The following is a 17,176-nucleotide window of genomic DNA, read 5'->3' on the forward strand; positions in this document are numbered from 1 at the left end:
ATCTTCCTATGGTAATGTAGAACTTTTCCTTGATAGATCCCTCTCAACAAGTTTCCACTATACTCCAAAGACCCCAAAATTCACCCTCAACTTGCAAATGTTGTGCCAGAAGATTATCATCAAGATGGTTTTCCTGGCTTCTCCCCACTTCCAACTGATTCCCAACCAGTCATTCCTTCAGGCATTTCCCAATTTCTACCCTTAGTTATGGTAGTGTGGTGACCCAAGTCATACTTTATGGTAAATCATAATTAACAGTTTACTGCCATCCAGATGTTGCATGGCCTATGGCCAAGGATGATGAGAGGTGTAGTCAAACAACATCTGGAGGGCCACAGGCTCCCCACCCCAGGTTTACCATGAACACAATAATCTGGGTTGTTTTCTCACTTCCCACTGGTTCATAGAAGACAAAACCACCTTCTGTCCCTGGCTTAGTGTTATGTCTGAAGAAGTGGGGACCATGGTTTGTTTTGCTCATACAAACCATAATCATCATTCCAAAAACAAATCGGACATGAAATGTGGGTTGTTTTATCCACACACTACGGGCAGCAGCAAAACATCACAGATTGACATGTCATGGTAAGTTACCAAACTTAAAACAATGGAGAGACCTGGTCTGAACAGAGACATTGGATTCTTATCTCATTATACATGACATAACCATTTCTCACCTTCCCACCCCTTGCCTTTTCCTGTAAGACCTATTACAGTCGTTAAGAGTCGTCAACAGGCTCATCAGGCTCATCTCAGCTATCTGCCAATCTCCGATTCCCACCACCCTTCTGAGTAATACCCCTCCCCACCTTCTCTATATATAGAAGGATCTGGCAACTTCTGTTTCAGTGTATCTGAAGAAGTGTGCATGCACACGAAAGCTCATACCAAGAACTAACTTAGTTGGTCTTTAAGGTGCTACAGGAAGGAATTTTTTTATTATGTCATGGTAAACAACTGTGGTGTGCAGACTGGGCCACTATGGGGAAGTAAAGCCTATAGTATTTATTGATTTCTTATCTGCAGGCTGGAAGATAGTTGCTCTATTACTCCTTATTACCTTGTAATTTCTGGCAATGTCCTCTTGATGCTTTTTAGTGTCTTTTTCATCATTGAAGAGTTCTGAAGGAGGAAGAAAGGACGGAGGATTCGCCGGATTCTCAGACTCTAAGATTGAAGGGGATAAATTTTGCATTTGTTAATGACAAAAAAGCCAGCATCCAAACCAGAGAATGAATTTGCTTTTTAATGCAATGTCCACATGGGCTGCTCAAGCTGAACAGTAAAATTTAGTTTTGCAAAATATAATGCAAGCACAAAAGGGAATAATTTCTTTATAAGGCTGGTAATGAGACAAACAGGCAACATTTGATCACCCACATGATGTAATGACTACCAGTGTATAAATGGATGACAAGAAAGAAAAACAAGGTTTGAACAAATTAACTGGGGGCGGGGAAAACATTAACGATTAACCAAGGTGAATGCTCATTTTGGGGCCATCTCAGTGATTGTGTTCCTTGTGGAATTCCCCCATCAGAGATATCCAACAGGCAGCAACAATGCTATCATTTAAGGGCCATGCAGAAAACTTGTGTGTTCTTTCAGGTGTTTTAATGTATTTCCTTTTTTTAACAGATTGCTGCAGAGAGGGGAATTGGTTTTGGGGTATCTTGGTTTTGGGGGTTTTTTATGTAAACTGCCCTGGAAGTTCTGCTGAATTGTGGCTGAATTGTGGCATAAAAATGTTTTCAATAAATAAATAGACACTTTCCAACTTAAGACTTCATATGTTAGCTAAATGCCACTAGAAAACTCTTTGTTGCTGTTGTTGCTAGAACAGGTTAACCTGAGAATTCTTTAGAATGCTTTGAAGTCCGACAGAGGAAGGAAAAGATGGTTTGCTTCAGCTGCACCTGTTTTCACTGATATTGACAGTGGCATACTGAACCCTCACACAGCTAGCCAAGGAGAGAAGGACCTCAGGCCTTCTCCAAGCGATCAGCTCATCAGATGCAAAGTTTATATCTTTTGCAGTCATTGAAATAATAACCTTGGCATAAAATTCTGCAGATGGAGCAAAGCACAAAACTCTTCCTCTTTAGTTCTTCATTTGGTTATCTTCATTTCCAGTGTGGGAGTTATTTCTAGTCAGCATACGTTCCAGGAAGAAAGTACAGGTACCAGAAGGGATGTTTCCAAAATCATTTTAAAAAATGCAGCAAGTAGAAACACCACTGAAACAAACATACTTTCCAAAGAAAGCAAACTTCAAACACTCATACCTGGCTCAGCTGTTATAGAACTGGGTGTCAACCGCATATTAGGGATGCCTTGTTCCAGCCTAGAATCTTCTGCATGCAAAGCAGAAACTCTGTCACTGAGCTATGGCCTCTCCTTGTGGGGTTTACCGGCTAGTAATTCACAGCTTGGTTATAATGTATTATTGTTTACAGTGGTTTGAATGACATTGTGTTGCTATTATGGGCATTTTGTTGTACTGTGTTTATATATTGTGAACTGCTCCAGCATCGTGTCAATGAAAAGTAGTACAGTGGTACCTCGGGTTACATACGCTTCAGGTTACAGACTCCGCTAACCCAGAAATAGTGCTTCAGGTTAAGAACTTTGCTTCAGGATGAGAACAGAAATTGTGCTCCGGTGGCGCAGCAGCAGCAGGAGGCCCCTTTAGCTAAAGTGGTGCTTCAGGTTAAGAACAGTTTCAGGTTAAGTACGGACCTCCGGAACGAATTAAGTACTTAACCCAAGGTACCACTGTATAGAGATATTTTAAATATAATAAAATTAAAAAGTTAAACATTACAAGGTTACCCAGTGTGCTTCAGGACTGAATGGAGATTTGAACTTTGAGTTGAGATGCCAATATGGTATGAAGGCTAGAGTGTTAAAATGAAATGAGGGAGACCCAGATTCAAGTTCCCACTTAGATAGGAAGTGCTCTCGGTGACTGGGCCTAACCTACCTCACAGGGTTGTCATGAGGATAACATGGTGGAGGGAGAGGTTAGGAGAAGGAAGACAGGATAAAAAGGCCAATGACAACAACTTCACAGCAGAGTGGGACTTTGAGCTGTGCTTGCTCCAAGTTGTAAGGATATAAGCAGAGGATGCTCTCAGATTACAAGCTCAAAAGTTTTGCAAAAGTGAAAATGTTTTTGTTGCTTGCTCAACTGCGAAGTGCTACTTGCTCAATCTGACCCTCCTTCCCTGTAGCCCCTGCCTCAGTGACATACACACATAGAATCCTTACCTCACCACAGGAAGAGCTCAGCGAAACAGTCCAGTCTGCAAGGGAGACTACTAGCACCACGATATATGCCATCAACCACTTGGTTTTCCGAAACTCTTCCCATCCTATTAAGTAACTCTGATGGAGCAATACAATACATGTTTAAACAGTCGTTAGATCATTGTAACATTTTCTTTTGCAGAAAGATTTACAAAACTAAAGTGCGACTAATTTTGATATACTCTTTCTAAAAACGGCTGGACCAGTCATCGTGAAAATGAAGCCTTCGCCGATGGGGAGGCTTTTCAAAAGAGCCATTTCCTAATTTTCCCACTTCTGAAGCATAGAGCCCAGAATCATGTTGGAATTCATTGGTTATTCCATATATTCCACATAGGGAAGTGTGGGCAATTCAAATGCACCTCATGAACCTGGAGATTTTCTAAGTGGCATTAAATGTGTCATTGCTCACCTTTACAGAGACATCTGCTATAAAGACAAGGAAGCAAAGCAGTTCAATGCTCTCCGTCAAGCCACAAGGAGGCTCCCAGGGTTCCAAGCGGTATCGTATGTCCGATGTGACAGTAAATGAAGAAGGTGTTTCGATGAAAGCAAGAGCCAGGATTAGTGTAATGGTGGCAATCAAAATCCTTTAAGAGCAAAGGGAGATCAATGTGATTACTGAATGAAAAACATATCCTCCTAAAAGCTACTTGGCCAAAAAGAACTGTGCAATATACAGCCATACAATCGCTTAATATCAGGAGCAGTCAAAACGCATAGTATATGGAATTGAGCCTAACTGGACAACTGAAAGCCTTTTTATAGCACGATGATGTGCGATTGTTACCTCCCTGCAAAGTGATAGTACAGCAGAAAGAGATCAAGCCCTTCATTCCAATCTCTTTGGACCGAAAGCCGGCCAAGCCATTCAGGCATCACCTAGTACATTCAATGACATGCTTTTCCAAAAACAAATAAAAATGGCTTCAGCTCACAGGATCAGCTCAAACAGGCTTTTGCTCCACATCCAAGTAGTGCTCACTGTTCTCTAAACAAGGACCAGAGAGGCATACGAACGACGAGAGCAGAAAATTCAGCCAACTGCAGCACCATTTCTTTTCCAGCTATTGCTGCCAGTTATACCTGCAATTGCTTGGTTCACATGTTACACTGTTAGGCGAATGCATATCTTAGGTTGGTAAGGATAGCTTGCGCTTGGAAGAGGGTGAAAGTTTTGTGTGGACTGATACATGATGAAGTCACTGTATCTACAACAGTGTGAACAGCTGATACGATGACTATTAATAGTAAGACCATTTTTTTAAAATTAGTTTTTATTTGAGGTTTTTTCTGTTACAAAACAAACTAACAGGGGAAAGTACATATAGTGTCTCTACTTTAGAATCTTTTTCACAGTTCATTTACATTCAGTATGAGACACTATTGTCAGAGACACCGTGAAGCTGGGGGAAAGCGGGGAGAGAGGGAGGGAGAGGGTGGGATAATGAACTTTTATTCTATTGCATAGTGTTTGTGCAGGGTTTTTGGGCCAGCATCACCCAAGTAGGTGTTTTATTTATATATGGGTTCATTTTTATTGGCATTGCTAGAGATTGGGATGGAGATGTTCCAGAGCTTGGTTGGTTGTGTTTGGTTGGTTGCAACATGGTTTGTTTACATGCGCTAGAGGGGCGAATGTTGGGTCTTATTAGCCATATTGATTTGTATGCTGGGGGGGGGGGTTGGGGGGATAGGCAACCACCCTACTAGAAAAGTTAACCAACAAACTTAAACTAGCACAGGGACAATCAAAGGAGGACACCTTCACCCCAGTGTGGCTCCCCTTTATCAAATATACAACGCAACAGGACAATGACCTAATGGTAGTACCATTGTTACTGCTGCAGTGCTCACAGAGAGGCCTTTAAAAATGTAGCTGATAAAACCAAGCCCTTTTTTGCAATAGCGAACACTGCAGATCAGGCATGGGGAATCTCTGGCCCTCCAAATGTTGCTGAACCACAATTCCCATCAACACCAGCAAGTGCTGCCAATGGCAACAGTTGGTGGAAGTTGTGGTTCAGCAACATCTGGAGGACCAAAGATTTCCCACACCTGCTATAGATACCACATGTATTTCAGTGATATTCCTCACTTTCAAGCCATGAGGATTTAAATTATCACCGACACATTTTGGCATTCCTGCCATTTGCAACTAAGCTTGTGATAGTAAGAATCTGGAAATGTGACATTTTCCTAGCTTAGGAGATGAAGGTTGGCAAAGTCGGGAACTGGTGCTGAACTATGACAGGTTCTTTTCAGTAGCAACCCATGACCTATGGAACGCCTTGGGGAGGGTGTCATTGGCCTACATTATTAATGTTTAGGCAGGATTTTAAAGCATTCCTGTTCTCTCACGCATTTGGTGGCTGAAAAATACATTCTGACAGCTTTCAAATGATTACTTGTGAGGATATTTGGCTTGTTTCTAAACAAGTAAATTTGTTTTGTTGTTTGGCACTCTGGGGTACTTTGGGAAGAAGGGCAGAAATAAAGGATGATTAATAACATGGAATGTATCACAACTTAAAACAGGGTAGAGGGTATCTGCATTTATTTTTGTAATCCTGGGAATTTTTCTTAAGGATTTCTTTTTAAAAATGAATTGACAATATGACACCACTCGCAACCTGTGAACAGAATGCTTACAGATGCAGACTTTGCTTGGATAAATACGATAATATTTGGAAGGACTTTATGCAAAATGTAGTAGGCTATTAACATTTACATACTGTAAGTATTAAGGATAATAACACAATATCAATTTATATAAGAATGTATGGAAATATATTTCATTTTTGCATATCTATCTATCTATCTATCTATCTATTCTTTTCATATGTGTCTTTGTTGTTATTTTCCCCCTTACTTTCCTTTCTTTTTTTCTGTTTCACTTTATTTCTTTTAATTGAAATAACTTCCAAAAAAATATAAATAACCAAAAAAAGAAAAAGGAAGAAATAAGAAATGTAGGTGGTATTCACTTAAACAGGATTAACACCAGCACAATGGGTTTGCCCCCTCCTCCCCACGCTATCCCCAAAGCTACTCTGGAGGGTTGGGGGATCCCCCAGAACAGATACAGGGGGGGCACAGAGGAGGAGCACATTCTACTTAACATTATGTTGAATTCAACCCGTGGGTTGAAATCCTATGTATACTTTCCCAGGAGTAAGTTCTCTTGAACGCAGTGGGTTGTATTTCTGAGTAGACATGCATAGGATTGTGCTGTTGGGTCTTAACTATTCAACCATTTTTGATTTCCCATACCTCTGCTTTCAACCAGTGGGGTGTTATGCTATCACAAGAGCAGGCAAAAGTGCAAATTCCGTTTCATCTTAAACGGAATTTTAAAATGTGGCTGAAACACTCTAATAAGGCCTCTGACTAAAGGTTGGTGGGGAACAGCCGCTGTGGAGTGCTGCTACACTCACATTCTGTCTGTGAGGTTTTCCACAGGCATCTGGTTGGACAGGGGCAGCTTTATATCTGTGATGACCAGCAATATTTGTAGCAATGTCACATTGTTTAGCAAAAGGTCTCTTTCTCCAGCCTACCAACTTGGGAGTGCTGGAGAGAGGCATCATGGTTATTGCTGCAAAATGAAAGTGGCCAACGTAGCTGCTGACTTGCAGAAGCCAGATAGGAAATCCCAAGAGGGATAGTTAGGAAAATACAAAAATGCCTTGGATTGACAGAGGAACCAAGGATTTGTGGAGTCAGAGAGTGACAGAGGCTCTAAGCATCAGAGATAAGCAAGAGAAAAGAGCCCAGTTTCTCACCATTGGCAAACTTCTGAGTAATACCGCCGATAAAGCCACAAGGAGTAAGAATCCACACGGTGATTTATGGAACGATACTAGAGAGATGAAAGGCAAGATTGATCACTCAGGCATCACAATTGCTCTGCTATTCTAAGTCAAGCCATATCAATTTATACAGGCATGCACAATTCAAGGCAACATCCACTAACCTTTAAACAAGCTGATTTCCCAACACGGAATGGCTCTTACAAGTGTCATGAGCAATAATTATGCAATCCCGGTTGTCCAAAGAGATGAAAACACAAATATGCAGAAATCAAGCTTCCCTAAAATTATTTAGGGCAGTCTCTTACTGCACAGCTGGTAAGACTGGTCTGCTGAGCCTAACATTAATTTAACTGTGTGCCACAAACTGGCAGCTCACCAGGAAAACAAAACACTCAAGTCCTATGCAATAGTTTATTTTGCTGGGCACTAATCAGTTATCTCCACTTTGGCCATAGCCTGGCAGATGAGAAATTTACCTGAATTGCATCTTCAATGAACACTACTGCTTGGTTCAAGTAGGGATTTTGGTCATCGGCAACTGCAAAGATACAACAGTCATTTCTGTGATCTCAACAAAGCTAATAGCTAGTTTCATTAATCATGAAGATCCCACACAAAGTGTTGGTATTGCTTAATTTAGCCTTTTGGCTGCTGAGGCTGTCAGACTATGTGTCATCACATCTCAAGCATCTTTTCAGTGAATACAATAGGAGAAGGAAGGAGGAAAGGAAGCTGAGAGCCTTTCTACCATCAGGATTAAGACAAGGCTCTGTGTATTAATACAAGCACTGGATTTTAGGTTATCTAAACCAATATCACAGCAGTAATGACGTGAACATTCATGTGTTAGCCTTATACCTATCTCTGCTATGCTGAGCTTGCATATATTAGGAAGGAAGACTGAAGATGCCACCAGTGCCAAATTTGTGCTAAAACAAACAAACAAAAATCAATTGAGGAGAAATCTGTAATGTTCCCCTTAAAGCAGAGATGGAGAACCTTCAGCCTTTGGGCAAATCATGGTCCAGCAGGGGTTCCAATATGGCACATGAGACCATTTTTCTTAAACCATGGCCACCTGACAATTTGGTAACATCATCCTAATGGGTGGGTGAAATCGTCTTAATGGCAGGACACCATACTACTTCATTAGTTTCCTTTAAAAATGGTCCAGAGTTTATTGCTAATGTGCCCAAAAAGTCCTCTTTTTCTAAAGAGCCAGAATCCTATATAGTCATATTTCAGGAACTTTGGCATCAAGAAAAAAAGTATTTTTGAATTACTGGCTAATCTTCAGCTTTTTTGTGTGGTTGAACCTTCAAAAACTAATGTTGATTGAGTGGTCCAGAAGGAATATGAGGGGCCACTCACAATTACCCCTTTGATCATGATTTCAGTCATTTTGGACAGTTTCCTGGTTAACAGGATGCGACAAGAATGTTCTGGCTCCCACCTATTTCCTTTCTGATTTCCAGCTGCGATCACATCTACATGCTAAAGCATGTCCAGTGAGAAATTTCACGTGCAGCGCAATGCTCTGCATATTTGCTCTGAAGTAATTCTCACTGTGCTCCTCAGAGCTTCCTCCCTAATATGTCTTCTTAGGCTTGCAACCTAAGACACTCTTGATTTACTTCAAAACTGCCTCATACATGAGGTAATTTTCACACTGTTTACCACTTCCCTCTTGTTTAAGATGAAAGGGTTTAACTCAAGGAAACAGCAGCAATTGTAAATAGAGGGTTGCAGCAATTACCCCTCATTTAGTGCTGTCCTTACTTTCACTCTCCTCCACCAAGGGCATGCAGGCAAGTAAATTAGCAGAGGTAGTACTGACAAATCAGCATGGTGAAAGGAATTACAGGAAAGCAGCAACAAACCATTCCTGTAACAAGCAAGTCTGAGACTTTTGGATACAAAGTTGCACCCAAAATAGGCAGTGAGCCAACAAGCAAGATCACATATCAGCCTCTATGGGATAAGAAGCTCTAGAAGCAAACATGCATGTTAAGAGAAGAGCTGTGCTCTTGCATCACTCCCATCCATTGTAATGAAGCTTGTGAAGAAGTTCTTGGTGGACTGGGGTCCAAATCCTAAAAGTGGACACCAGGGAATGCAACAGAAGCACTCAAGAGACAAGTGTATATTTATGCATTGCCCTTCTAAAGCCAGAATAGCTCAGGAGAAGGAACCTCCATCCCAGACATAGCCAACATAGTACCCTTCAGATGTTTTGGACTGCAAATTGCATCATCAATGGTCAATGGTTAGGGATAATGGAAGTTGTGATCCACATCTGCAAGGCGCATTGACTTCCCATGTTCTAGCTCCTTGTCTGCAGGAGATAAAATTTTGGAACATACTGCAAAGCTCACAGCAGGCTGCCCAGCTCAGATACCCAGTGAGCTTCCCTTTCTTCCAGTTTTGCAACTTAAGTGACAGCTGTATATAGCAGGAAACAAATGCCAATGCTGCCATGATGGGTCTTGTCCCTACGCTGCTTTGCACAGGCTGCCCAACATTTTAAAAAGCACCATTTGCAAGTTAATCTATTCAATTAATATTTTTTAAAGGAAACGTTTTAAAGTGCAAAATTGCCCTGAAGATGGAAAAAGAGGAAATTGGGGGCTAGACTATGGCCATCAGTCAATCAGTCTTGTGCAAACAAACTTCTGCTGCAAACTTGCAGAACTACTCCCACCACCACACAAAGTTCCACATTAGAAGGAATGGTGCATCTGAACTGAACACAGTGATGTACCTTCAGTGTCGAAGGTGGTATGCTTCCAGTGTTAGAAACTGGGATAGAAAAGCTAGGAGCCAAATGACTCCTGGGACCTGAGTTGTGGGCGCCAAAACAGAATGTCTAGTCACCGGGGCGGGGGGGGGGGGGAGTTGGCAACACTTTTTATTTATTACTTTGATAATATGCAATTCACATTGTGACACATTGTTAATACTAGATTTTTAACATAAATTGTTAATACATGTTTAATTTGGTATTTAAAAAATAATAATAATTGGTACCATACTTCTGTTTTCAAAGCACTCTACTCTTTGTTGTTAAACTCCTTAACATATTGTCTATCCTTAACATACACTACGAAGCTTCAAAGAACGTATATTTCAGTAATCCTTGAGTGTCAGCCAGGTGCAAAAAATGGCACCCAGGCTTTCGGAGGTGCTCGTAATTGGAAAATCTTTAGGTGCAAAATGCACCTGGCACCCTGCTAATTTCGAACCCTGTATGCCTCTGAATACTAATCACTGGGGATGTATATAGAGAGAGTGCTGCTGCACTCATGCCCTTCTAGCGGATTTCCTATAGGCATTTCGTTGGCCACTGATGCTAGACTAGATGGACCTTTGGCATGATCCAGCAAGGGCTCTCTGTATGTTCTTAGATGCTTCAAACGCAGCCACCCTGTTCTAAAAATGATGTGCCCTTCTCTTAAGCCAAGTATTCACATTGTCCAGGAAAGTATGAACAAATGATTTCCAAATGTTATTGTGGGTGGAACTTGGGTGTGCCCTAGAGATTATAGGGAGAGTGACTTCTCAAGATGTGGAACTGAATGACTAATCACCAACACAGAGGAATCGTCTGTTAAAAACTTGGATCTAAATGGTGCCAGTCACTACGCTGACATTTATCTTAGCACTGTGCATCTATAGTACTTTATAGAGTTCAAATAATTCAGGGAAAAGGCACAAAAGTCTGAGCTAGACTTAGCTATTGCAAATGCAAATGACAGATGGGAGTGCATGGAATCCTTGCTGAAACAATATGTAAACATGTTCTATGAAAATTGATTGCTTTCCTACTGTTATGTGAACTGTGGAGTTACTGTTCTGTATTTATTGGGAGTGTATCACTTCACAGCCCAGTATCCCTGGGGATGTGGCACTGGACCTGCAACATTCTAGGCCATGGAATCGTTTGTACGATTTAATATGGATGGATTAGTAAATGGCTCTGTAATCCAGAAATGCAGACAGTCAATTAGCAGATCTGCTGTACCACTTCCATCACAGAAGTTGACACAAGGCACAAGAAATATGCATCCAATGTTGATGTTTCATTGTACCATCTAAAGTACAGGCTCTATAGGTATTGTCCTACATGCTGTAAATGTAATTTTCTCTCTCTCTGCTCTTTCTCGCAACTCCAGCCAACCCAGCAATATTTAAGCAGGCAAAGAAGTAAAACAGAAGGAATGCTGCGACACCTACCTAGCAGAGACTGTCATAAACAGGAGGCTAAGGTTACAGCACAGCAAACGGTGGGGCAAAAGCCTGTAACAGCGATTAATTTCTAATCCTGAGAAAGTTGCATTTGCTGCTCTGAAAATGCCTCACGATATCTCTGAGGTGCTGGTAGCGGACCTTGAGTCCTCCTGTCTGCACATGTTCAGGGGCACTTTAGGGCCTTACTGACCAAGGGCGCCCATTTTCAGTGCAAGGGCTCCCTGAGCAGGAACAGACTACTCTGTTGTGAAAGCTACTGTGATCCCACACCTACTTACCCGGGAGAGGAAACCCTATTGAGAGAAAGCATGCAGAGATGGATGTAATAATGGAATGATGAATGGTTTAGTTTTTGTAAAAGATGCAGGGATTTACGATATGCAAAATGAGCCATGGAAAGAGAAGAAGGAAAGTCACTGGTATTTTAAGGGTGATTAAATGGGTATTTTAAATGGGAAAACAGAAAATTGAATAAAAATGAGAGAGAGAGAGAGAGAGAGAGCGCATGCGGAGGCTTGTGCTGCAGGAGCCTCACCCCCCCCCCGTCCAATCAGCCCCCTGCAGGTGAGGATGAAGGGACGGCTCTTGGGCATCCCAGAATGCAACTTCGAAGTTGGCTCAAGCCCGGGCACCTCCAGGGTCAGAACTCGAGCCCTGCAGTGGACGCGCTCTTGCCCCACCAGCCCTGCCCGGCCCGCGTCCCTGGCTTCAGGATCCAGCAGTCGATTCCCCACCGACGTCGACGCCCCCCTGGGCTCACCGTTCCCGCCCGGGGGAGACCGAGAGGCCTCGGAGCCGCCGCCGTCTCCTCCGTCGCCCGGGGCGGCGCTGTCCCCGCCCGAGTAGAGGCGCCGCAGCCCTCGGGGGCCGCCAGGAGCCGCCGCCAGCAGAGGCTCTCTTTCGGGGTTGCCTGCCTCCTCCATGGCGAGCGGAAGCGGCTCCCAAAGCTGGAGGAGGCGGAGGCAGCCGGGCGAGCCGAGGGGGCGGGACTCTGGCGCGGAGCCCGGGGCGCTCCGTCCGCGCCGCGCGGGGGGAGGAGCCGCTTTCCCCACAGGGTGGGCTGTCGCCTCAGTGCCGCTCCGGCTGTGTCGCCCAATAGTCAGGGGCGGGGCGGGGCTTCTCCGCGGGGGGAGGGAGAGAAGGGGGCAGTTCGCGCGGTTCGCCCGTTTCGCAGCGCTGCTGAGCCGCGGGCGCTCCTCTTCTGCCGTCGAACTCCCGTGCGATTCTGGTCTTGCTGAGAGGCGGGCTAAAGGGCCAGACCCGCGGGAGCTTCCCTGATCCTAAGAATCTTCGGTCGATAGAGCATGTGGATCTTAATCTCAGGGTTGCAGGTTCAAGCCCCACGTTGGGCAAATAAAGAGCCCTGCATTGCAGGGGGTTGGACTAGATGACCCTCGCGGTCCCTTCCAACTCTACCGTTCTATTCTGCCATTCAAAAAGAGGAGCTCCGGAGCTCAGGCCTGCGTTAAAAAGCGGGTGCAATTTCCCAGATGCTTCCAGGCGGGCTGTGCTGGGAGGTGCTTTCTGTTCATGCTCAGAGGAACTCTCATCGTGTGACCAAAGGCAGAAACAGATTCGCTTTGAAGTCCCGCACAGCTGTATACCCCCACCCAGTCAGTGGCGAATTCAACCTCCGTATAAGTATCTGCTCCATCCTATAATGCAGGTATCCACCCACTCATCCGCCGCCCGACTTAACTCAATAGGGTAGATATCATTGCCGCAGCGATGTGCTGTCCCAGCCACGCATTAACAGCAGCGCCATCCCAAAACCTGTCTGCAGTAGTAAATCCCACTGTGTTCATTGGGACTTACCCCTTTGTGCATGTGTCTGGGATTGCAGTTCTAGGAGCGCTTTCTTGGGAGTAAGCAAGCCCCATTGAACACTCTATGCATAGGATTGCGCTGCTAGAGGAGCAACTGTATACTAAATGGGAGTGAATAGGGACGAGTTATGTGCTCATTAGTTGTGTCTCTGAGCAGGTCTACACCATGCATTTCAAGCACATGACTCCCGACCCCTGAGAACTGGTTGGTTTAGGTGTGTTGGAAATGGTAGCTCTGGGAGGGTTCCTCAGGGGAAGATACGCTCTAAATACACACTGGATGGAATTCATGTGTGTGTAACTGGAGAAGTTTGCTGCTGATTTATTACTGAAGGTCGTATCAGTTAGTAACTTTTCCATTAATTTAATTTTAGCAACAATGTATTTCATTTTCACACATGTCACCGTTAGTGGGCATTAAATTGTGGTGGTTTCCCAGAAGGAAACTTTACCAAACTCTCTAAGGCTATGGCAGAATGAATTACCGGTAGTTTAAATTCCACACATTATCCCTTTTACTGCTATTTTCTTGAGAATGCTCGGCCCAGTATATTTCTGTTGAAATTTCCTGTCAAAGGTATGGGAGCCCTGGCAATCATTTCTCACTGATCACACTTGTCCTCGCATGCAAAGTGGTTTTGTTCAACATTATTATATAGGATTTTAATTAATTAGAAAGCTTCCTTCTTTCAAAATGGATCATTTTTGGCTGTCAGTGAATCAGTGAGTAGTTTTTCCATGTTCAGCTTTTCAGGTTTGTTCAGCTGCCAGCATTTTCGTTGCCTAAGCTTTTAGGATGATAAAAGCATTCCATTCACGAAGGTGAACTCATCCAAATAAAGATGATCTCATTCAGATTTTTATCCTATGTCCACAGATACAATTCTATATGCCAGCCTTTTTTTGTTGCTGTTGCTTATGCTGGGCAACATTGTAAAGCATTACTATGCAGTTACCTCCTACAAGGGTATCTAGCCAGCATAAGTAGAACAAATTCTCCAAGCCATAGAAGCCAGCAACAAAAAGATAAAAATTCGGTTTAATGCATAGATCAGGCAAAAGGTGTAAAAACACAAATGAAAGGAAAACAACAGCAAAATGTTATATGGCCACAGTAGAAACAAAATAGAACAAATTTTTACTTCCATAACCAGCATCATGGTGCCCACAAACAAATGAGCATTAAACCACACAATCTGTCACACATTTCCATGTTTTTAGCACGTTAATAAAGGTGGTCAAACTAACTCAGACAAAAGGGTCCAACCTGGAGTATTTTGATGATCTGTGTATGTTCCCACTATTGAAACTATATTTTTGAAGTGTCAGGAACCAATGATAATTATAATTTGCAAGCTAATATTTCTGAATGATATATGTCCATACTTTATTTTCAACTGGTTCAAACTCTACTATCCCATTTTTCTTTTCACCATACTGTTTCCCACTGTCTATCAATAAATTACCATGACAGAAAACCTGGCACACCTCTTTGACGCATAACTCAAAGTGAAAATGCTACTATGTCTATATCCATCACCCTTGCATAGAAAATGTTGACTCTGGGTTGTATCCAAATAAGCCCTACTCAGTGCAGACATAATGAAATCGAAATTAAGGGGCCTAATTTAGTCATATCAATTAATTTAATGAGTCGACTCAGAGTAAGGCTATTTGGATACAACCCTCTGTCTTAAACAGTTTATCCCTCATCTAAGTAGAATGCTGATTCCATAAGAAATGGAACTTTGAAAAGAATGGAACTACAATATTAAATAATTTAAAAGGAATTGGAAAAACAACTTTTGCAATAAGAAAAATGAATAGCTTCATTATAAAATTAGCATTAAGCACCTGTTTGGAGCAGAGTGATGAGCTCTTTGCCTCTTATCCGTCTAGAAAATTGGAAACATGATCCATTTTGGAGGGGTCTTTTGAAAATTAGTGGAACAAATATGGTAAAGCACATGTTACCACAAATTTTAAATAATAATGCTCCCAAGAGGTAGGATTTTACAAAATAATTGTGAGTGGCTAAACAATCTGGTAATATATCTTAATTCCTATATTGCCAAAGTAAAAAAAAAAAAAAACTTTGCCTTTCAGAACTTCACTGAGATCTTGTGTGACCTTTAGCTAACAATATTTTAATATCAAACTAGGAAAGCCTCATTTTTCTTTCTAGACATCTGTTATCATTGAGATCCAAATTAGTTTAAGTAACTATAAATGATTTTTCTTATTTAAATCTGATCTAACAGAAAAGCAAAATGGACCCATTCACCGAAACAAATAAGGACCACTAATTTCAAATGTGTCAGGCTAGTATTTCTTACCACTGTAATAAAATTTGAGTAAGTTTAAGCCTGTACATGGTGAGAAACTCTTAGGTTTTCCTTTCTGGCATTTTAAATTCATGTTTTTTTCTTATATAATAGCCAAAATCCCATTAGTAATTAGGCCTATAGTGATTTTATTCCATGCAATAATCATAGTTTGGCTATTGGTTTATAAATGATGACATCATTGTTCCCATGATAACTTACACAATAATTAGGAGTTTTAAAAAAAGTTTACTGCTGGACATGGGTTATATTGTGGGAGTTAGTAGTGGAGTTTTCTTCGTTCATTATGAAATAAGTTATAATGAGAAGTTACTGAGGAAGAGTTCAGCTACAGGTCAGATTAGGTAATGATTTTTATTTTTTTTAACCCACACAAGAGTAAAAATACTCTTACACTGGTGGCCTGATAACCAGTCAAGATTTCATCAATGAGAAGTGGTTCTCTTGATAGTTGGGGATCTCTGCCCGGTGTTTAGAATGTAATCTGACTTTGAAAGGTAACAATGTTCAGTTACTGAGAGGGGACAGAGTACGGTTTTGAAGCAATCACAAGAGGTAAAGAGAGCTTGGAGTTTGGTGAAGTCAAAATCTGATGCAAGATTTAGCGGCTGTGCTGTCAGCTGCTGGAGTACCTGTTTGCTTCAAATATGCGCAGCTTGTACATTTAAAAATAAATATTACAAAGACACTACCAAGTAGTGTCAACCCTGAAACTTCTTGTAACTTTGGGGAACGCAGGTTATTTAATATTTAATTATTTGATATTTTAAGGAACAGCTTTTCTGATGTAAACTAGATCTTGGCTTTTTTTTACATTTTGGTAACCAGATGATCTGCAGGATGTTTGGTGTTTAACTCAAGTACGGCACCATTCTGAAAACACCATTTGTGGGGCTTTTCTCAGACACATTGTAGCCTAGTACCATTGTAGTCTAATGCCACACAACCACCCAATTTGTAACTCAGGAGATGTTATTGCATAGGGAAATGAAAGGAAGGGAGCAAAAGTCTCACTTGAGCTTTGTTTTGCACACACCATTACAGTGGTACCTTGGTTTTAGAACAGCTTAGTTTATGAACAACTTGGAAATAGAAGGCTGCAAACCCAGAAGTACCGTAGGTGTTCTGGTTTGTGAAGTTTGCCTTGGAAGCGGAACATGTTCCGCTTCCTGTTGAGTGTGTTCCGTTTGTAAATTGAGTCCCCCACTGCTAATCAGAGGCTTCCTGATGAGTCTGTTGGCTGTTGAGTCCTGAGGACCCACACAACACAGTGGTGATATTTGGAGCTTTCGTTTTAGCTATTATTATTTTTTTGCATTTTTGTTTGTGCGGCTTTTTTGTTTTTTTGACTGTGACTTGTTATTCATTTTATGGGACTGACTTGTGGCTGTGGCTTGTGACTCCATTTTTGTGACTTGTTTTTGTGACAGTGTGGAACCCAGTTCAGCTAATAATTGATTGATTGATTGTGCAACTGCGGAAATGGATAAAAGCTCTCCATCCAAACAATGACTATCATCAGTGCACGTAAGAAAATAAATAAATTTTAATTTCTACCATCTACAATACTGTCTTTTTTATAGTACAGTACATTGATTATTGCTTTAATTTTATGGATGAATGGTCTTGTTAG

The 17,176-nt window shown here is 41.9% G+C and overlaps 1 protein-coding gene across 1 annotated transcript in view; it reads right to left on the reverse strand.

Moving 5' to 3' along the window:
- Window positions 1–12,295, reverse strand: part of TPCN2 (two pore segment channel 2) — a gene marked incomplete at its 5' end in the record, with an annotated part of 33,281 nt that extends 20,986 nt beyond the window's left edge. The window contains 6 exons of the mRNA XM_081164565.1: window positions 1,061–1,167; window positions 3,271–3,387; window positions 3,722–3,899; window positions 7,095–7,171; window positions 7,601–7,662; window positions 12,133–12,295. Of these exons, the coding sequence (XP_081020691.1) occupies window positions 1,061–1,167; window positions 3,271–3,387; window positions 3,722–3,899; window positions 7,095–7,171; window positions 7,601–7,662; window positions 12,133–12,295 (704 nt within the window). The remainder of the gene's footprint in view (window positions 1–1,060; window positions 1,168–3,270; window positions 3,388–3,721; window positions 3,900–7,094; window positions 7,172–7,600; window positions 7,663–12,132) is intronic.
- Window positions 12,296–17,176: the final 4,881 nt, after the last annotated feature.

The sequence above is a fragment of the Podarcis bocagei genome, assembly GCF_964188305.1.
Source record: "Podarcis bocagei genome assembly, chromosome: 1".
Taxonomy (NCBI): Eukaryota; Metazoa; Chordata; class Lepidosauria; order Squamata; family Lacertidae; genus Podarcis; species Podarcis bocagei.